This window comes from Microtus oregoni, unplaced genomic scaffold (genome assembly GCF_018167655.1).
Source record: "Microtus oregoni isolate MIOR12 unplaced genomic scaffold, Mior012 000024F_ref0000369, whole genome shotgun sequence".
In the NCBI taxonomy this organism is placed as follows: Eukaryota; Metazoa; Chordata; class Mammalia; order Rodentia; family Cricetidae; genus Microtus; species Microtus oregoni.
In genome coordinates, this window is record NW_024543083.1 from 11399272 (window position 1) to 11421153 (window position 21882).

Here is a 21882-nt window from a genome sequence, read left to right on the forward strand (position 1 = left end):
TGGGAGTAGATCTACCCCAATACCTAGCTATACCACTCTTAGGCAAACACCCAAAGGACTCTACATCCTACTACAGAGACATGTACTCATCCATGTGAAACACCCTACTCATAATAACCAAAAACTGGAAACTGCCTACACGTCCATCAGAAGATAAATGGATAATGAAAACATAGAACATTTATGCAGTGGTTATTATTCAGTTGTGAAAAATGAAATTATGAAATTTGCAGGTGAATGGATAGTTAGAAAAAAATAATCCCGAGTAAGGTAACCCATACCCAAGAAGACAAATATATGTATTTTCTTATATGTGTATGTTAGCTTTTAAGCCTTCAATAGGCATGCTACCAGAATAACCACAGAGATTAGGTAGAGAGTCAGGAACTAGTGGGGAGGGGAAGCTCTTCCAAGGAAGTAGAAATAGAATATATAGTTAGAGACAGGGAAAAAAACCCAGTGATGTGGGATGCCCTTCTATATGCTGTGAATGTTTTATTACTATTGGTTAGTAAAGAAGCTAATTTGGCCAATGTCCAGCCAGAATAGAGCCAAGTGGGAAATCCAAGCAAAGATAAAGGGAGAAAGAAGGCAAAGTCTGAGAGATGCCAGCAGCCTCTGGGGAAGCAAGATGTGAGGTAACAAGCCATGAGTCTTGTGGTAAAATATAGAACAATAGAAATGGGCTAATTTAAGTTGTAAGATCTAGTTAATAATGATCTTGAGCTAATAGGTCAAACAGTTTGTAATTAATATTAAGCCTCAGAGTGGTTCTTCGGGAAGTGACAGGCAGGAGAGACCTCAGTTACAAAACAGAGAAGGGGAGGGAAAGGAGTAAGAGAGGAACGCATGGAGGACCAACTAACACTAAGGGCCATTTGAAGGGCCGTATGGAAGCCTACCACAGTAGAAGCTTCTTCAAATACATACATATGCGAAAGAAATTAAATGGAATCACCAAATAACAGAGGAGACAAAGCCCAATTGGACATCTCTCACCTTCAAGTGAAACCTCCAGGGCCAGGAATGGGTTCCATCTAATTGAACTGTTGGCCAAAGGGGCCCCATGGAAATCCCCAAACAGCTCGGGATGTTGCCAAGGTTATTGGTTGCTCTCCACACATTGATGATAAGGTTCTATTGCCAAAGACAAAACTTATGTATCTCATTGCACAAGAAGTACAGATGGTGGTACCTAACTAGAGACTTCACCTCTGATACTGAAAAGTATTCTGCATGCTACCAGAGGTAATCACCAACCCTGCTACAAATCCTGTGAACTATAATTGTGATCTGTCTGCAAGATGTGCTGGTGTAATCGTGGCACAAAAGTTGTAAAACTATCTGGTTGAATTTAAAGCCCACTGCATGGGCTGGAACCCATGCCTGACACAGCTCTGGTGGCCAAGAACCTGGGAGGAGATAGGCCGTGGACCTAGGGAAAACCAAATACTGCTGCTATAGAATAATCCTTCTGTGCACTGTGATTATATGTTACTCTCATTGGTTAACAAAGAACTGACTGGCCAGTAGCCAGGCAGGAAGTATAGGCAGGACAGCCAAAATGAGAATGCTGGAAGAAGGGCAGTCAGTGGAATCGCCAGGAGACACAGAGGGAGTAAGACATGCTGGAGGACAGGTAAAGCCACGAGTAACGTGCCAATACATAGATTAGTAGAAATGGGTTAAGTCGTAAGTTAATTAGTAATGAGCCTGAGCTATTGGCTGAGTATTTATACTTAAAAATATGAATCTCTTGTGGTTATTTGGGAAGTGGTTGCTGGGACGGGAAAACTTGGCCTACATAGTACTGTTCTAATAAAGTAATACAGCTATAAAATGAGCATCCTAACAATTCTGTATTTATAGATCAGTGCCTCACTCAGCCCTCATCAGAGAACTTCCTCCTACAGTAAATGGGAACTGATACAGAGACCCACAAGTGGACAATGTTTAGAGAGTGAGAGATCTTGGGACACTCAGCTCTAAATAGTATGTCTATATCAATTCCTTCCCCTCTGAGCTCAAGGAACTCTCTAGAAGAGGTGGAAAGGTTGTAAGAGCCAGAGTGGATGGATGATACCAAGGAAACAGTGTCTTCTAGACACAACAGGACTGACTTGTGTAAGTGGTGGCAGAGAAACTACTGAATTATAGGGCTGGAGTTTCAAGGCAGATGGGGCCCCAGTTTTGAGAGAGGAAGCAGACCTGAGCCCCCAGCCCTAACCAAGAAGCTATCTCTGATTGACATCAACCTGCAAAGGAAAAAATTAAGTTTTCTTTAATGAAGTCTCACACTAATGGGTAGGCTCCATGCCCAACCGTAGATGGACACCCGAAATGAGTAATGGTATTTTTGTGGACTTTTTGTCTCATAGCATTGAGTTTGGGCATTTTTTTTCCTTTTTCTTTTTTGGATTTACTTGTCTTTTGCTTGTATATTATAGTTTCCATGTTTATGTTTATATGGGTCTTTTCTCTCTGTGTGTATGATTCATGCACTTCCTCTTTGTTATTTTTTTTACTTCAGGTTTGCTTGGCTGTTTTCTAAAGAGATAAAGAAGGCATGAGGTTGGGCGGTTGGGAGAATCTGGGAGGAGTTGGGGGTGGGAAAACCATGACTAGAATATACTGTATGAAAAATAACATTTTCAATTAAAAAGTTAATGGCAGACACATGTCAACAAATATCTACAAAAAGGCCACGTCCACACAACCGAGGCATTTTACCCTCAGATTTTATGTTGCTGCAGTACTAGGTAGTCTATCCTCAATTCTCCCCAGTTGCTTTGGTAGAGTTCCTCAACACCTATTTCGTCTTATCCACTGTCCAACTTAAAAATCACAAAAACGGTTAGCATTAAATCTTTCCTTTTTCTTCTTAAATCTAGAACAGTCTACTAGCCTTTTCTTTGTCTTTCATGACACTGACTTTCCTAAGAGAATGTATTTGATTTGCAGAATGTCCCTTAATTTTTGATTTGCTTCCTCACTAATAGAGACAAATTACACGTTTTGTCAAGAATTTTGTGAACCATAGGACACAAGAAGACAATCTATCATTCGCAATGACTTTAGCTTTAATCACTTGGTTAAGGCGATTTTCTTGCTATGAAGGTCTCTTCCACTTCAGTAAGTAATCCATGGAGTCTTAGAAACCATAGGCACATCCTTAACCATATTCTAAGGAATCCATTGTAATTATGGTGTGTGTCTCCAAAGTGGTGGTTTCCTGCTTGTGTAATTTCTCCTTCATTGATGTCTTGGGTTCTCTTCTCAAGATGACCTATCTCTCCTCCATTTCCTCTCCCTTCGGATTAACTCGCGGGTTTCTCAATCTCCCAGTCCTTGATCCCCTGGGGCCTATGTTTTCCCATCCTTACAGCTGAGGAGACGCGGAGGCAAACTCGACAATGACAGTCGACCTGGGCTGATGTCTCCATTAGAGATCAGCAACTGAGAAGACGCGGAGGCACACTCGACAGTGACAGGCGACCTGGGCTGATGTCCCCGTTAGAGATCTGCAAGTCATCCACCGGAGGACGGCCAGGCCCGGGAGTGACATTCCAGCCGGCGGCACGTGTCTGCAGACGCAAGGCAACAGTAGCCAAGGCTACGGCACGTTCTCGCGAGAATCCCCGCCTCCGGGCACGGAAGGGGTCCTCCAAGCTTTTTGTCCTTTTCCTCAACCCCCGCCGGTCACCCGCCTGCTGGGGGGGCGGGGGAGAGCCTCTCGCGCACGCGCACGCCAAGCCGGACAGTTGGCGGACGCGTCCCCCGCAACCCCCTGCGCGCCGCGCTGGAGGCGCGGCACCGCGCGCGCGTCCGCGCGCTTCTGGGGCGACGGACGCGCAGGCGCGGCGGGGAGCGAGGTCGCGCAGGCGCGGACGGCGTTGGTGTGAGAAGACCTTCAGCGTTGCCTTGGTGGAGCGGGACGGGACGGGGCCCACCCTCGGGTTGGAGGTGAGGCGGCCGCTGCCCCCGGCCGGGTGGGCGGAGGGTCGGCGGATCTGACTAGCCGAGGCCGCCGAGGAGAAGCCGTGGGCCGCCGGTCCAGGGCGAGGCGAGGCTAGGCGAGGCGGGGAGACTCCGGCTGCCCGAACCTTGCTGGCCGCCTGAGGGCGGGAGTCGCCTCCCTGGGCCGCGACCTTCCGCTGCGCCCGGCGTGCGCACTGGCGATCTGCCCGGGGTCAGGGCTGGAAGGAAGGCGGTTTCTAGAGGAGCCGAACCCTGGTACCCCAAAGCTACACCCCACCTTGCCCTCCCTCACCTCCCTCTCTGACGTGTCCAGCATCTGTCAGACGCGGCTTGCACTCCTGAGGGCCGAAGTGAGGATGCTCTTCATGCATCTTAGAAAGGAGATACAAGGAACAAAAGGGAAGCTGTAGTATCTAGTTGGTGCCTTTTGTTTTCCTCTCAGGGTCCAGTGCAGCCTCAGGGCATGGTGCTTAGCTGTTTTGTAGAGCGGATAGAAATGGGAGGCTGTGGCTTTACTCTCGAGTAATATGGAGTCTCTGTGTTTTCCCGATTTTTGCTTGATCATACCAGCAGTGCATTGCCCATCAGAATTGTGGGCCTGAATAAAGGACAGTTTGGGCATAAACGAGTTCAGTTAGCCACTTGACTTTTGCAAAGTGATGATGTTGAGAAACAGGCGATCAGAACGCTCAAAGCTTGTAATTGACACACATTTTGACCATTTTAGTGTATTTTCTTCCCAGTCGGCATAATGAACTTTAAACATTTCTGTCTGAATATCTAAGACCTGCATTTCTATACCAGAATATTCTTTCCCAGAATAATGGCAAACAATTTACATCACTACCGGAATTGTAAAATTGCCCTGTTAGTGGACTCTAAACCCTGCAACATAGAGCACAGTTTTATTATAGATTGATACAGAACAACACTCATTTGCCTTGACTCTTTGACTTTTCTTTTGGTTGGTGCCTCCGATAGAACCCGTGATCTTTTCTGTGTAAGACAATTGCTTTACCCTATGTCACCCCTTTTCTCTTTGTCATTTTTTAAGGTGTGTGTGGACTTGTTTGTGTGGTGTAAGTACATGTTTGTGTGCACACATATGTGTATATGGAGGCCAGTGGTTAACATTGGTTGGGTATCTTCCTTAATTGCTCTCTTATTTTTTGAGGAATGGTCGTTTCTCTGAACTCATCCATTTGGCTGGGCTGGTTAACCAGCAGGCTCCAGGGTTTCTTCTGTCTCTGCCTTGTCCCTACTCCAATGCTGTATGGGTCCTGGGGATTCATGCTCACTACCTCAAGTTTGTGTGACACACACTTTGCTAACCGAGCCCTTTATTCTGCCATGACATTATATATGATGTTTCGGTGTGTTCTTTCCTCTTAACTTTATATCATAGTGTGTTTGACAGGTACAATTTTTAAATGCATTCCCAGTTAGGAAATTAGTCATGCTGAATATGGTGGCACACAACTATAATTCCAACCTGGGCTATAAACTAAGGCCCTGTTCAGCTATCGTAAAAGCCTAACAGAAATTCAGATTAAGAGTTGGACTTAGTGTAAATACATAGGCTATTTAAAGTATTTGTGACATGTCCATAGTTCAGGCATAGTGATTGTAATTTGCAGGTGTGTTCAACCTGCTGGCATTGTGACACAGCTTCACCTATACAATTCATGCTCAATAACTTTGTCATCTATAAAGGTCATGCTCAAGAACCAGGCAATCAATTTATAAACAAATCAAAAGCAAGGATACAGGGTCTCAGTGTGTAGCAACCCCTGCCTTGCTTCAGGCTTATAGACTGTGTCTGCCTCTGCCTTCTGAGTACTGGGGTTCAAGTCGTGTGTCACCATGCCCAGCTAATATTTTATTTTATATATGGGGTGTATGTGTGTGCTCTTCTGCATGCTTTTGCCTCTGCCCACGTGTGATGGTCAGGGGATGACTTGGGGGAGTTGGTTCTATCCACCATGTGTGTTCTGGCTTCAGAATCAGGTTATTATTAGGTTTGGTACCTTTACTTGTTGAACCATCTTACCCGCCCGAATTAGAGAGCTAGTGTATTTGTGTATGTGTAGATGTGTGCATGAAAATGGGCTGGAGAGATGGCTCAGAGTTAAGAGCACTGCCTGCCTTGCCAAAGGTCCTGAGTTCAATTCCCAGCAACCACATGGTTACTTGAGGAAGAGACCTGGTCAGTCGTCCTCATCAGCTTACATCATGAAGCCCAATATGGACAAGTTCAACAACCACCATATATGGGCTATCCATGCATGCTTCAGCATTGCCAGAACATAAATTTCAATTTCAAGATGTATGCACACCACTGCCTGATTGTGGAGGTCAGAGGACCTTGTGGGCGTTGTCTGCTTCCACCATGTGGGTGTGAGGTTCAGAAGTCAGGTCATGAGTCTTGCCAGTTACTGCCTTCACCCCATCTCACCAGCTCCACATCTCATGGTAATGTTTATTCTTTTGTCGGTAGTGGGCACGTTCATTGCTGTCCTTGGCTGCATGTGTCCCCCAGGTGGAACATGCCTGGAACTGATACTCTGGAATTTTCTGGTATCATAAAATCCTGCTAATGGGATTGTTTGAGGTAGTTCCAAATTGTTTAGATTGGGCTTCTGAGTCTTTAACAGGAAGACGACAGAAACTGCTTCAGGAGTCTGCTATGCAGAGGTCTGAGGGAGGTTATATTCACTGAGATTTCGTTATGTGGATCTTATTGGCTTTTGCAAAAGCTGGGTGAATAATGAGAGCCAAGATACAAAGCCAAAGTGCCTTGGATTTTCAAAGATTGTAATTTCAAAGTTCACACTTATGACTGGTAAACAGGTTACCACAGATGAATTCTATTCTGTTTCTAGGTAGTGGCAAAATTATAACATTTAAAAAAATCTTTGGAAAAGACCATATTATGGAAGAGTGTATTTAATTTAGTAGGCTTAAAAATATTTTTATTTATAGTGTGTATTTGTATGTGTTTTATGTCACATGTGTGCAGATGGCTTGCAGAGACCAGAATGTTGGGTTCCCTAGAGCTGGAGTTGGGGTTATGGGCTACCTGACTTGTGCTGGTAACTGCTGAGCTACCACTCCAGTCTTTGTAGGTGTTTTTCTTTGTTTGTATTTTTGAGATAGGATCTTGTAGCCCAGACTGACTTTGGTTTTGAAGTCCTTGTTGAGACACCTGGTTCAGTCTCTCGAAGCCTTTTTATTGTATGTTTAAATTTTGTTTTGAGACAGGGTTTCACTATGTTGCTCTTATAGGACTGTACCCTCTAGTAGTCAAGGGTGGCCTTGAACTCACCACTTCTCTCCAGGAGAGCTGATATTAAAGGCATTACCACCACACCCAGCTTCAAAGCATTTAAGAAATTCCTTTGACCTTTTGACTTTTTATGATTTTGTTTGTATGGATGTTTTGCATGCACGCAGGCCTGTGTACCACATGTGTGCAGTGCCTGTAGAAGCCAGAAAAGGGTGCCATATCCCTTGGAACTGAAGTTAAAGATGATGTCAGACTCCATGTGGATGCTGTGAATTGAACCTCTGGTCTTTGGAAGAGCAACTAGTGTTCTTAACTGTTTAGCAGTGTTGTGTCTTCAGTCCCAGTGAAGCCTTTTTCGTGTGGCTGTAGTACAGGGGTTGAACCTGGGCCCTTCTGTGCTAGGCAAATGTTCTATTTTTACTGATGTTCCCAGTTCTCTCTTTAATTTTTTATTCTTATCTTTGAGTCAGAGTCTCACTAAGTTGCCAGCCTTGAACTTGTTCTGTGGTCCAGGATGGGCCTAAACTCCTGCTTCATCCTCCTAAGTAACTGGGATTGGAAGCTTGAGCCATCTGAATTTCAGAGTAGCAAAATATTAAAACCTTGAATGAAGGTTTCTAAGCCCCCCCCCCCCCCCCCATTTTGGAGACAAAGTTTCCATGAGTTTCTTAGACTGTCATTGAGCTTGTACTGTTCTGTTTCAACAGCTGGGTGGAGAGTACAGGCATGCATCTGTATACTTCCCCCCTTTGGGGTGTGGAATTGGGATTGAACCTAGATCCTCACACCTCAATCCTGAGAATTTAACCGAATGTTTTTATACTTCCTTAAAACTTTCTCTTTATGATCTGTGCACTAGCTCAGTTGGTGAACTACACAATCAGGAGAATCTGAGTTTGATTTCTAAAACCCATTTGAAAAGGCTGAGCATAGTAGTGTGTACTTGTAACCCAGCCTTGGGAAGGTAGAGACAGGCAGAAGGACCTTGGGCTCTGCCTAGCTCAGTTACAGACCAGTGATAGATCCTGTCTCAAAAAAATCATGAATGACACCTGAGGAATAAGACACCTGCACTTGTGCCTGCAATAATGCATACCTACCACACAAATACACACACACTAAAGACAAAACAGAACTTTGCTTTCTTTCCTCCTTTCTTTTCTTTCTCTCTTCTTTTCTTTCTTTCTTTTTGCTTTTTCTGGCTGTCCTGGAACTAGCTTTGTAGATCAGGCTGGCCTCGAACTCACAGAGATCCATCTGCCTCTGCCTTCGGAGTGCTGAGAATCCCAAGTGCTGGGATTAAAGGCATGTACCACCACTGCCTGGCAAGAACTTTGTTTTGAGATAGAATTAAAAAGAAACTCTGGATCTCATAAGGAAACTCTTATTTTCTAGTCTAAGGAACAGAATACTTTCTTTGAATTTTGGTTATATTAGTTTTAGTGCTTGTGATGGCGAAGGAAGGAAAAACATCTTCTCAGGATGAAAGAGTGGAGATTTGGAGTGAGTATACTAAATGATTACTCTTCTGTCTTTATTTTTAAGATATGTGTAACACACCAACTTACTGTGACCTAGGGAAGGCTGCCAAGGATGTCTTTAACAAAGGGTATGGTAAGTATGCAATGGTAAATTTTTATGTTGGGTCAGGGCTAGTGATGAATTCTGAGGATTTAGTTGCATGTTTTTACAGATCCTTAAAAGTTTTGCTTTGTAGGCTAGGGACTAGCTCAGTTGGCAAAGAGTATAAGGTACTCTGTTAGTAAAATAAGGGTAAGTGACCATTAATCCACATCACAAATATTAAGAGCTAGTAATAGCCTCTTTTATTCTTTAGACTCCTTTACAAACATTAAGAGCAGTTATTATACATACACCCATGCATAAACATATCTAACATCTGTAATATAAAGTAGCATCTACCTATAATATTTATGCCTTATTTCACTAGTTCTGTGTATGATGAAAGTATTTATGGCCTCTTTGTATAATGGTTTGTTTGTTTTTTTCCCTGTGATAGGGTCTCACTCATAGCCCTGGCTGGCTTGGAACTTGCTGTGTAGACCAGGCTGGCCTGGAATGCACAGAGATCCACTTGCCTCTGCTTCTTGACTGCTGGGATTAAAGGTGTGTGCCACCATTCCCAGCCCATATAATGTTTTTTAATACACCAATTTTTTTTTCTTTTTTTTTTTTTTGTTTTTTGAGACAGGGTTTCTCTGTAGCTTTGGAGCCTGTCCTGGAACTCCCTTTGTAGACCAGGCTGGACTTAACTCACACCGCCCGGCTAATACACCAATTTTTAACGAGAATGCAGATGCCATGTTTTTATTTCTTTCATAACAATATATGATCCTTTTTACAAGTAGAAAATGTTTTAGGTTTTAAATTTTTAATACTTCTGTGCTATACATACTGATTTTTTTCTTACTAATTTTCATTATATTTTTACCTTACATAAACACACACACATACACAAACATAGATATACATGTGCACATGCATGAACACACACACAACAGCATCGATTTTTGAGTAATTTTAGTTTTGAAAATAGTGCATTTTTAAAAAGGGATGAGTTTATTCATTTTTATACATACTTATTTTATGCTTTTATACATTTTAAAGGTATGAGTTTATTCATTTTTAGGACATTTAGAATTCTACTTCTTTTGTTATAATTTGTTTCTTTTTAAATTCTTATCTGATGAGAATACCTTATATTTTCCATATGGGATGTGTAATGTATTACTTTCATATTTTTTAAGTTGAAAAACTGAGCAAAAGTTAAATTTTGTATATTATTTTGTCTTTTAATGTTCCTAGGGTTTGGCATGGTCAAAATAGATCTGAGAACCAAGTCTTGTAGTGGAGTGGTGAGTACATAAGATGTTTCTAATAGGTGAAGCCTGCTAATTTAAGGGAACTGATTTTGCAATGTCTGTTTACTGTTATATAAAGCAGCATCCTCTTGACACAGCTGTCCACCCTGCAGCTTGCCCTTCTCTGGTTTCACTGAGCCTGTGAAGCCTGTGGACAATTAGGTTGAATTTGGCAGTTTTTTGTTTTTTTTTTTCCTTCAGGCATCCTACCCTTAGGTGAAACAGAGTGTATTTTTGACTTATATTTATACTTTCATGAATATGTATGAATACTGAAACCAACAGGTCATACAAGTTTTATTGCTTTTTTACAAAGTAAATTCATTTTAATCTGTCTTCTCATTATTGACTTGTGCAAAATATAGGCTATAATTTACTTTATATGTGTGTATGTACAAGATTATTTTATGTTTTTAAAAGGGATTTTATGTGTATGGGCATTTTGCCTGCACATATGTCTGTGCACCACATATTTGCCTAGTGCCCAAGGAAGCTAGAAAAGGATGTCAGATCCCTTGGAACTGGAGTTAAAGACAGTTGTGAGTCATTTTGTGGTTCGCTGAGAATCGAACTCTAGTCTGTTGGAAGAGCAGCCCTTCGGCCCTTATTGGTTGGCTTTTTTTTTTTTTTTTTTTTTTTTTTTTTTTGTAGCTTTGGAGTCTATCCTGACACTAGCTCTGTAGACCAGGCTGGCCTTGAACTCACAGAGATCCGCCTACCTCACTGCCCGCCCTGCCTGTTTTGTGGTTTTTAACTGATTCTCTTCCAATTTTTTTTATTACAAGTCAAGATGTTGACATATTTTTCAAAGCATCATTAACCAGACATCCAGTAAATCTCAGCAAAAAGATGAACTTCTTTTCTCTCTGGTTCTGCATATGGAACCTAGGGCCTCAAGCAAGGAAAGTACTCTATGAATGAATTACATCCCCAGACCCCTACCCCTAGTTTACTTTTTTTATTTTGATCAGGGTCCTTACTGAGTAGCCAGTGTTGGCCCTGAACACACCTGTATCCCAGACAGGTCTTGAACTTTGAGTCCTCTTCCTCAGCCTTCTAGGTAACAGATGGTAGGCCTGTGCCACTGAGGCTAGTGGGTTAGCTGTTTATCTTTTCTTCCTTCTCTTTTTCCTGGTGCTGGGTACCCAGGGCCTTGAGCATGCTAGACAGCACTACAACACTGTCACCCAGGTGAATGTTTAATTCACCTTATTCTCTGATTTATTTTTACAGGCTACATCTTTAGCTGGTGCTTACTTATCCAAACCCATGCACGTTTTATTTATGAATATAGTTGTTTAATTAGAAGGATGAAAGGTTTGTGCAATTCGTGTGGCATTTTGCATTTTACTCTGCACAGCTGGGGTTTGTCCTGTTACTCTTTTCCCTGGGTTCCTTGGCCATGAGTGAATGTATGTATGACCTGCCTTGCTGAGGAGGCTTTGTATGTGGTTCTGTTGAACTAGGAAAACTGTACACGGTTTAGAATTTTCAGATGTTACGATTGTGCCTTTCTCTCTCTTTCATGCTGCTGCCGTGACGGTGTGCGTCAGATGGTGAGAAGGAAACCCTTGCATGCTTGTCTTGTGGCTGCTTCTCGCATTTAGGGTCACTTTGATCCTCTGTGTGCATTTCTCGGGCTCTGTTCTACAGTGACCTTTCTCTGTGTTGCTTACTAGCATTGGATGCTTAGCTGAAGATGCCATTTCCATACTGTAGATGGATTTTATCCTCATTTGACTGAACTCTCCAGTTAGACCCATATCTGGACTTCAGCTGAGAACAGTTGTCACTTTACCTTTGAATTTGGGTTTCTGGTACCCCAGATTCTCAGTAGAGCTTCGGACTAAGAGGTGGAAGGAAGACATGTGGGATAACACCAAAATATTTACATTTGCTCTATTTGTCACTTTTGAAAAGTAAATATAAAAAGTACAAATGAGACAGGTAGATTTATTATTAAGAGCAACAGTTTTCATATTAAGGAATTAACCTGAGCTGTTAAACATGGCTCATGCTGTATTGTTTTGCCCTAAGTTGGACAACATAGTTTCCATCTTGGAAGCTTTCTATGTAGTATTAATAAACACCATAGCTTCCCAGTGGTTTTTTCTGCATCGATCTCGAGTTAAGGCTAAAGGGAGGACTCAGGTCGCAGACAGTGTGAAAAGGGAGGAAGGGGCAGCCTTTTGTTGCTATTGACCAGATTTTAGAAGTGCCCTTGAAAGCAGCAGGGCCAGGCAGAAAGTTTCTTTCTTGATAGTCATGGATTGTCAGTGACAGCTGTTGACCGTTGGCTTCCCTCTAGAAGAAGGTTTTTTCCTAATTGTTTACTAATATGGAAAGGACACTTTAGTTGAGAGGAGGATATATTTACAGCATTCATAGTGATTATTTTGTACTTTAGAGGGTAGGCCAGGTGGAGGAGGAGGAAAGAGGCATTTTAAATTCTATTTTACTGTGAAAATGGGTAGATAATTTTGATGTTGTTTGAAAGAGTTTATGGTGAAGATTTTACAGATACAGTTTTATGGCTGAAGCATTCATGTTTCACAACATTGTAAATGTACTTTAATGCTATGTCAGTATATGTTGAAAATGATCAAGTTTATTTTTTTTTTTTAAATATTTATTTATTATGTATACAATATTCTGCTTCCATGTGTGCCTGCAGGCCAGAAGAGGGCGCCAGATCTCATTACAGATGGTTGTGAGCCACCATGTGGTTGCTGGGATTTGAACTCAGGACCTTTGGAAGAGCAGGCAATGCTCTTAACCGCTGAGCCATCTCTCCAGCCCATGATCAAGTTTATTTTAAATGTATTTTTTCTTTTGCAGTGCTGGAATGGAACCCAGGGCCTTGAGCACACTAGGCAAGCACTTTACCATTAAGCTACTTCACAAGACCATAAAAATACATTTTTAGAAAACAGTGGTTGGGGCTGGAGAGGTGGCTCAGCAGCTACAGTACTTGCTGTCCTTGCAGAGGACCAGGTTTGGTTCCTACTAGCCACATGCTGTTCGCAACTGCCAGTAACTCTAGTTCCAATGAATCTGTCCAGTCCCCTTCCTGGTCTTGATGAGCACCAGGCATACACATAGTACACATACATACATGTAGGCACTCATAGATACACATAAGTAAAATAAAGCAATAGGTTGAGGGTATAATTCAGCAATAGAGATGTGGGCAGGGCCTTGGGTTCCGTTCCCAGCTCCTTTCCCCACCCCCACCTCCATCCCACTACACTCCCACCCTCTCCATCCCTGCACCCCCTGTACCTCCACCTCCTAAACTAAAGTGCTGACTATGAAAAGGAAGTGTGCGAAATAGTGTTTATAAATTCTTAAACATCTATAAATTTACTGTTTGACAAACAAGTATTACAGAGAATTGATAGTCATCTTAGGCTATGAAAGTGAAATTTTTGAAAGTTAAGTATTTTTGCCTTTTTAATAAAGGCATTTATTTCCAGCAGAGATATTGTTCTTTTAAAGTTACCAATTTAATATGATCACTAAAAAAGAGTGTATGGAATAATAAATACCAATAAGAAGGGAGGAATAATGGAAAGTCTTAACCTGGTTAGAGACAAAAAGAAAGATGTACATTGTTGAAGGGTAGGGTTGTGGTGAACAGTAAATTATATTGGTTTCTGATGCATGCAACACTGTTTTCTGAAATGAATGATTTCTATTTGGTGATATCATCTTAAAATAATTATTTTGTCTTGTTTACCAGGAATTTTCTACTTCAGGTCATGCTTATACTGATACAGGGAAAGCATCAGGCAACCTAGAGACCAAGTACAAGGTCTGTGACTACGGACTCACCTTCACCCAAAAGTGGAATACAGACAATACCCTGGGGACAGAAATCTCCTGGGAGAATAAGGTAAGGAAAGCAGTATACGTCATTTGTAGGTTTAATATCTCTTTCACATCAAATAATGAGCAGAGCTGGGGCTGGGGAGATGGCTTAGCTGTCAAGAGTACCTCCTGCTCTCACAGAGGACCTGAGTTCAGTTCCCAGATCTCCAGCTCCAGGGGATCTAAAACCTCTGGCCCATGAGCACCTTCACCATGTGTGTACTCCCCCACAAGCCCACATGAGTACACATAGTTAAGAATAATAACATAAATCGTTAATAAATCGATAAACTCCAAATATAATCTGAGTGGGATTTTCAGTCTTCTACCACATTTTCTCTCTTTATTTATTTTCTTGGCGCGTCTTCACATTTGAAAAGTCCACACTGGCCGGGCGATGGTGGCGCACGCCTTTAATCCCAGCACTCGGGAAGCAGAGGCAGGCGGATCTCTGTGAGTTCGAGACCAGCCTGGTCTACAGAGCGAGTTCCAGGACAGGCTCCAAAGCCACAGAGAAACCCTGTCTTGAAAAACCAAAAAAAAAAAAAAAAAGAAAGAAAAGTCCACACTGCACCTTTGTTCTGATTAGCTAATTGTGTCACACAGTCAGCCCTCTCGGGAGCAGTGGGATTCTCTTTGGTAATTTGGTTTACTTTTGTAGTCTTTGCAAAATATATGCACAAAAACGTTTCTAAATTGTTTCAGTGTTTCCCAGGAGAAAGGCAATTAGCTGGTTTTGCTAGGTTCCTACTGTGTAGAGGGCACTGTGTTTTTCTTTTGGAGAATGGATTGCATGTAGTCCAGGCCAGCCTGAAACTTTGTAGCTGAAGTTGACCTTGAACTCCTGATTTTCCTGCCTGCCCTCCAGGCCCAGCTGAGTGTCCAAGGCAAGGCTGGGTGTATTGACACACAGAAAGAGGTACAGCTGAAGAAGTTGGTTTTGTTAAGTTTCAGGTTATCTTATAGTTATTTCAAGAGAGTATCAAGATTATTTTATTACATTGGAGTAATTTTTTACAATAATTTGTATTATTGAATGTATTAGGATTATATCTTTTTAAATTTTTGTTTTTGGTTTTTTGGTTTCCAAGCCTTGGCTGTCTTGGAACTTACTCTTTAGAGCAGGCTGGCCTCGAGCTCACAGAGATCCACCTGCTTGTTCCTCCCAAGTGCTGGGAGTGAAGGTGCTGGCACCTTTTTAAAATGTTTGCCATGGGGTCCTCATTCATTCTATCACTCAGGCTAGTTACAGACTGGAGCTTAAGGTTTTCTGCCTCAGTCTCTCGAGGAGCTTGGACTACAGGGACACGCCACCATAACCAGCTTAATTCATATTTGATAGAGAACCTAGGAGGAGGGGAGGGAGCTAAGGGGACGGGAAAGCTAGGTGAGTGGCAGTGCACGCCTTTAATGCTAGCATTGTGGGTGGCGAGGGGCAGGGGGTCTCTTGAGTTCAAGGCTAACCTGGTCTATAGAGGGAGTTCCGGGACAGCCAGGGCTACACAGAGAAACCCTGTCTTGGAAAAAAGAAAGAAAGAAAGGATAGAGGAGGTAATATATAATTTACTATCTGGCTTTCTTTAATGACTTCATTATTAAAGAGAAAATGGGAGGAAGCTTTAGAATTGGCTTTTTTGAGTTAAAGAATAGAAAATTAATTGTTTTTTTTAAATATTTATTTATTTATTTATTTATTATGTATACAATGTTCTGTCTGTGTGTATGCCTGCAGGCCAGAATAGAAAATTAATTGTTAATTGACAAATTTTTGTTTTACAGTTGGCGGAAGGGTTGAAACTGACTCTTGATACCATATTTGTACCAAACACAGGGTAATTATTCAAACTATTTTTTTTTCTGATTTCTTTTTGAAGGTCTAGAACTTTAGCTTTGGAAATGTAAAACGGGAAGTGTAGGGGCAGGGAGAAACTGGGAACTTGTTCTAGCAATGCTAGAATATTAGCATGTCTTTAAAAGAAGAGCTCCTCAGGGCAGCATAACCTTGCCAGTAAAACATTTTCAACAGGCACACCTAGCTTAGGAGTTAGAAGGGCCGAGAGCACAGTTGTATCTACTCTACTGACTAATGGGTGTGGCAAGAGTGTGCTCTGCGGTGTGTCAGGGACCAGAGCAGTGGTTGTGAAAGTCCTCTGGGCTTAGTCTGTTTCCCCTTTGAGTCGTTTATCTGCTCAGCCTAGTTTCTGCTCTCTGAAGACAGAGACACTAGAGCAGTGCAAAGAGGAATTTGTTCTTAGGCTAGCAATGGAACTGCTCTTCCTGTCTCACGCTTTAATTATTTTTAGAACAAATATTCTCTCAAAAGCCTTGTAGGACTATTTGGAACTAATAGACACAGGTTATTCAGAACTAATTCTGAATAGTCAGCATTGCTATTAAAAGTATATTTCTGCTGGGTGTGTTGGTACACACTTTTAATCCCAGCATTCGGGAGAAATGAAGGTGGATCTCTGAAAGTTTCAGGCTAACCAGGGCTACTTATTGAGACCTTGTCTAAAACAAACAACAAAAATGTTTTTCTACTAATAGGTTAATAATGTGTTTTGATGTTACTTTTGTAGCACTTGAAAATATTTAAGGATATTTGTTTCTCATGTATCTCGGTGTATATTTATATATATATATAAATTTATATATATTTGTATATTTAGATTATTAATTTGGCAGCACAATATCTTATTACATATGGACTTTGTATTTTTTGACAAAATTATGAATATCTGTGGGGTAATATGTAGTTTTTGAATATATGTATACATTGTGTAATCAAATAAGATAAGTGTATCTCATCAAATGTCTATCATTTCTTTGTATTGAAAGCAAATTTAAAACTCTTGCATTGTTTTTGAAATATATAGAACTTCATGTGTAGTAACCCTGATGTGCAGCAGGACTTTAAAACAATTTTCATATCTGTTAATTATCTGGTGATTTGTTCATGTCTTTGTGAGATTATTAATCATAAAATACTTTTATTATTTCAACTCATGGTGAAGAATATATAATGACATACATTTCTTCACACACACATTCCCCCCCACCTTTTTTTGAGCAGAGTTTCTTTGTGTAGCTCTGGCTGTCCTGGAACTTACAGAGATCCACCTGCCTCTACTTCCAGGTGCCAGTATTAAAGGTGTGTACCCCCATAACTGTTGACATAAAGTTCAATCCTAACAGAGTTATATTTGCAGAGCTAAGTCATTTGAAACAGTTTTCAATGTATTATGTCATCTACCAAAACAGTGTTTCCCTTTGCAGAGGGTCTTACTTCACAAATTACTGGAAATAGTAGACTCACATTATTCTCATTGTATTGTTTGTTTTTTACAGAAAGAAGAGCGGGAAATTAAAGGCCTCACTTAAACGAGATTGTTTTAGTATCGGCAGTAATGTTGATATAGATTTTTCTGGACCGACCATCTATGGCTGGGCTGTGTTGGCCTTTGAAGGTTGGCTTGCTGGTTATCAGATGAGTTTTGACACGGCCAAATCCAAACTCTCGCAGAATAATTTTGCTCTTGGTTATAAGGCTGCAGACTTCCAACTGCATACTCATGTGTGAGTGTTTATTATCGTTTTTAATAACAGCTAGTGCTGTTCCTCTGAGAGGTGGTAGTTGTGACATGGTAAAGTTAAAAGTGAGTAAAAGTGGGTACCAGTCCCGCTGACCGTTTTCATAGCTCGAGGTTCACGAGTGGGGCACATTGTGCTGTGCTGCTGTCAGCTCTTACCCCAGATTCTGGGGTGTTTAGATCTGTAAAGGAACACCTCGTGGAGACAGCCGAGAGCACGTATGCACTTCACTGTTACTTTTAATTTATTTTGACTGTATGGGGAAGCAGATGTTTGGAACACTTAAGAACAATCACCAAATAATTTGAGTGTCCTGGAACTTCTCTGGTAATTCTGTATGGAGATTTTCATGTATCTTTGATCAGAACCTAGTTACTCTCTATTGCATTCAGAAATAATAGGGTTCTCAAAGTAATCCTGGATTTCAGTGTTGGCTGAGTCAGCCTGAACTTTGATTTATAAATATTTAGTTTTTTGGTGTTTTAAGACAGGATCTTGCCCTGTGGTGGTGGCACATGCCTTTAATGCCAGCACTCGGGAGGCAGAAACAGGTGGATCTCTGTGAGTTTGAGGCTAGCCTGGTCTACAGAGATAGTTTCAGGACAGGCTTCAAAGTTACAGAGAAACCCTGTCTTGGAAAACAGGGATGGGGGAGGGGGTGGGGGAGAAGAGACAGAAACTCCTGTAGATCAGCCTAGCCTTGAACTCACTGTGTACCCTTGGCTGACCTTGAGCTCCTTCCAGTGCTGGGATCAGAGACAGGAATGAACTGTGTGTTTCGTGGGATGCTCTAATATAAATAATGGTATCGAAACATTGTTGCTAGGAAACTATGGTATGATGTGGGATTCCCCTCTGTTGTGAATATGTTTTATTACCATTGGTTAATAAAGAAGCTGTTTTGGCCAATAGCCAGGTAGAATAGAGCCAGACTGGAAATCCAAACAGAGAGACAGCAAACAAAAAGACCAAGTGGGGAAGACACCAGCAGCTGCTGGAGAAGTAAGATGCCAGAGTAATTAATACTGGTAAGCCATGGGGTACATGGCGATACACAGATTATTAGAAGTGTGTTAATTTATATGTAGAGCTAGTCAGTGAGAAGCCTGAGCCATTGACCAAACAATTATAATTAATATTTAGCCTCCGAGTGATTATTTTGTAAGTAACTACGGGAATGGTGGGCGGGAAAGAAACCCTCAGCTACAATGGTATGCTTCAAAGAGCTGTGGGTTTCTGTCTGGAACTGTGTTCCTGGGTATTATGTGGAAAGTATTTTTCACTCTGAGTGTTGAGTAAATAAAAGCTAGTATTTCTTTAGGCCTATATTTTTACCTCTCTCTTTCCAGTCTATGGATCTAATGCCTGTAAAAGAGACTATGGTTATAGTTTCTACATTCTGTGAAAGATACCTATGAATTGTATACTTACCTGAGGTGTCTGCCTTTGAATATAGATAACTTGTGTCTTAAGACATTTATATTATGCAGAAGAGTCAAGTAAAACGAATCAGGTGCTATAATGCTTTTGTTAGGTTTTTAGCTACTTTGTAGGTTGGTTGTATTTCTTGTTTAATAGTCAATTTGTCCTAGGATTTTGCTAGACTTCAAAGTTGCACGGTTGAATCTATGTTTAGATAGTTGTAGACTTTGTTTCCATGTCTTAACAGTAAATGATTCAAACTTATGACTTTTATTTTACACTGTGAAAACAGGAATGATGGTACTGAATTTGGTGGCTCTATCTATCAGAAAGTTAACGAGAAGATTGAAACGTCAATAAACCTGGCATGGACAGCTGGCAGCAACAACACTCGTTTTGGCATCGCTGCTAAATATAAGCTGGATTGTAGAACTTCTCTATCTGTAAGAATGTGCTGTGGGGTTGCTCTAGTGCCCTTACAGTTTACATGTTCTTTATTGGCCTCGTGACCTCACTCACGTACATCTAAGGCAGGAAATGTGGCTTCCAGTCCTAATTCTCCCCTGCTGGCTGGCTGTTGTCAGACCTTTGGCCTCAGTATAGTCTTACTTGAGCTCTGTATAAGGTGCTCCGTGTATTATCCTGTGTAATTCTCATAGCTGTTTTGTGTGGTGAAGAGATATTACCTAGAAACTAGGTCAGTGTTGCAGTAAGCATCAGTGTCAAAATATTAATTCAGAGCTGGTGTTAGGACAGCAGAGTTCGTGCTGTAATCACTGTCAGGTTGGAGATCGGCATCTCAAAGAATTCAGTACAGGCCAGGCATGATGCTGCACGCCGTTAATCCCAGCACTTGGGAGAGGCTGGCAGACCTTCTATGATGTCAAAGATAGCCTGGTCTACATAGTGAGTTCCAGGATAGTCAGGGCTATGTAGTGAGACTCTCTCAAATCAGGAACAACAAAATTCAGTACATAGAGTTGCTTGGTAACACAATGTGCTTGAAAATCTGTTTAAGGACTTTAAAGCAACCAGGTGGTGGTGGTGTAAGCCTTTAATCCCAGCACTCGAGAGGCAGAGGCAGGTGAATCTCTGTGAGTTTGAGGCTAGCCTGGTCTACAGAGCGAGTTCCAGGATGGGCTCCAAAGCTACAGAGAAATCCTGTCTCAAAAAACAAAACATAAACAAACAAAAGAACTTTAAAGCATACATTTTCATATTACCCACAATTCCTGCCAGGCTTCTTAAAAGATTTATCTTTTTATTTCTTTTTTTTTTTCAGTTTTAATAATTTTAGATTTAGCTCCAGGGTGCTTTTACCTTTAGAAGCCTTGTGCATGAAGCAGTTTTTGTATTGGAAGGATGTGTTGTTGTTTTCTAACTGCTTCTGTTCTCATCTCTTAATTGTAGGCCAAAGTAAATAATGCCAGTTTAATTGGACTGGGTTATACGCAGACCCTCCGACCAGGTACGTAAAAGAAGTTCATTAATGGAGGGTCACAGTAGAAAGTTATAGGAAGAAAATGAATGCAAAAGGAAAAAAAAGTAGTCTCTGGAAGCACTTACATAATCACTGGGTTGACTCAGGCCCCTGTGGTAGCTAGTCATGCAGAGGACGGTGGGGCAAGTGCTTCTGTTACATTTCTGACTATGCCACCAGCCTTTGAATTCAGGTGTGTGTGTGTGTGTGTGTGTGTGTGTGTTTTATCTGTGTGTATGTGTCTCTGTGAAGGTGTTGAATCCTAGAGTTACAGACAGTTGTGAGCTGCCGTGTGGGTGCTGGGAATTGAACAGTAGCCAGTGGTCTTAACCACTGAGCCATCGCTCCAGCCTCTGTCCCCCATTATTCTTAATCTTGAACTACAATAGTTTTGTTCCTTATGCTCTGCTCGGCACAGGTCAACAGACTGGACAGCCTGTGCTAGTGTACAGTGTAGCTATAGTAGAGCCTAGGCTGCGTGTGCCATGCTGTTGACTCAGATCCATTATTTCTAGAAAATTTAAGTCTGAGAACCATACTGACTACAAGTAATGTGGTGTGTTCTTCTCTCTAGGAGTCAAGTTGACCCTGTCAGCTTTAATAGATGGAAAGAACTTCAATGCAGGAGGTCACAAGGTTGGATTGGGATTTGAACTGGAAGCTTAATGTGGTTTTGAGTAGAACATCATTTGTCCCTGGAAGTGAAGAGAAATGAACCCACTATGTTTTGGCCTTAAAATTCTGTGAAATTTCAAAAGTGTGAACTTTTTATTCTTCCAAAGAATTTTAATCCTTCCCACACTGAAGTCTAGAGATTGCAGATCTATCCTCAGAGAGGTCCTTGAAGGCATGCCTGGAGATTGTCATGTTTGTGCCACATTTCAGTTGAGTTCTGCAGTGTTCATTTAAATATGTTTCTCAGCAACAGCGTAGTGTCACGTTAAAGAAAACGATCTGACTCCCAGTTTGTACATCACGTCCTGCATGTCCCACTTCACTTTTCATGACCTTTTGTTAGATCAGTCTCTGCTGTAGTGGAATCTTTGGTTTTGCATCAGAGTGAAATAAACCCATCAGATTTGGAACAGAATTGCTCATCTGATTTATGGGTAGTGGTTGATTTGTTTTTGAAAGTGGAGCTAAGTCTTAAGTGGCGTGTCTAAATCATAAGTGCCCTCACCTCTCCCTTCGACTTCCAGTTCTCACGCCTCCCCTGAAGGATGGGGGCAGTGGTTTTGTTCTGCTGTGGAGAAGCACAGCTCTCAAGGAGCTGGCTTCCTGTTGGATCCTGTCAAAGTGCCCTGAAGCTGCTGAGGGCATAGTGGGTGAAGAGATGGGCAGAGGGAAGAGGAATGGATGGGGAGGCTGCACTG

The 21882-nt window shown here is 41.6% G+C and overlaps 1 protein-coding gene across 2 annotated transcripts; it reads left to right on the top strand.

Annotated features, from left to right (window-relative positions):
* Window positions 1-3704: 3704 nt before the first annotated feature.
* Vdac3 (voltage dependent anion channel 3) lies at window positions 3705-21599 on the top strand. 2 transcript variants are annotated; one of them, XM_041673921.1, is made up of 10 exons: window positions 3705-3963; window positions 8810-8878; window positions 10091-10140; window positions 11214-11216; window positions 13889-14041; window positions 15796-15848; window positions 17365-17592; window positions 19322-19472; window positions 20440-20497; window positions 21084-21599. In XM_041673921.1, exons 2-10 carry the CDS (start codon window positions 8812-8814, stop codon window positions 21173-21175), a joined length of 855 nt encoding a protein of 284 aa, XP_041529855.1. In that variant the 5' UTR covers window positions 3705-3963; window positions 8810-8811; the 3' UTR covers window positions 21176-21599. The 2 variants fall into 2 exon arrangements, with proteins under 2 accessions (XP_041529855.1, XP_041529856.1); XM_041673922.1 differs by lacking the exon at window positions 11214-11216 and having other exon boundaries at window positions 3707-3963.
* The last annotated feature ends 283 nt before the right edge of the window (window positions 21600-21882 follow it).

Excerpts from the sequence above, each read along its gene's own strand:
- Vdac3 (XM_041673921.1), top strand. The coding sequence starts at position 8,812 with ATGTGTAACACACCAACTTACTGTGACCTAGGGAAGGCTGCCAAGGAT. Across the intron at positions 17,593-19,321 it reads TTCCAACTGCATACTCATGT|GAATGATGGTACTGAATTTG; the intron begins GTGAGTGTTTAT and ends CTGTGAAAACAG. Across the intron at positions 19,473-20,439 it reads ATTGTAGAACTTCTCTATCT|GCCAAAGTAAATAATGCCAG; the intron begins GTAAGAATGTGC and ends TCTTAATTGTAG.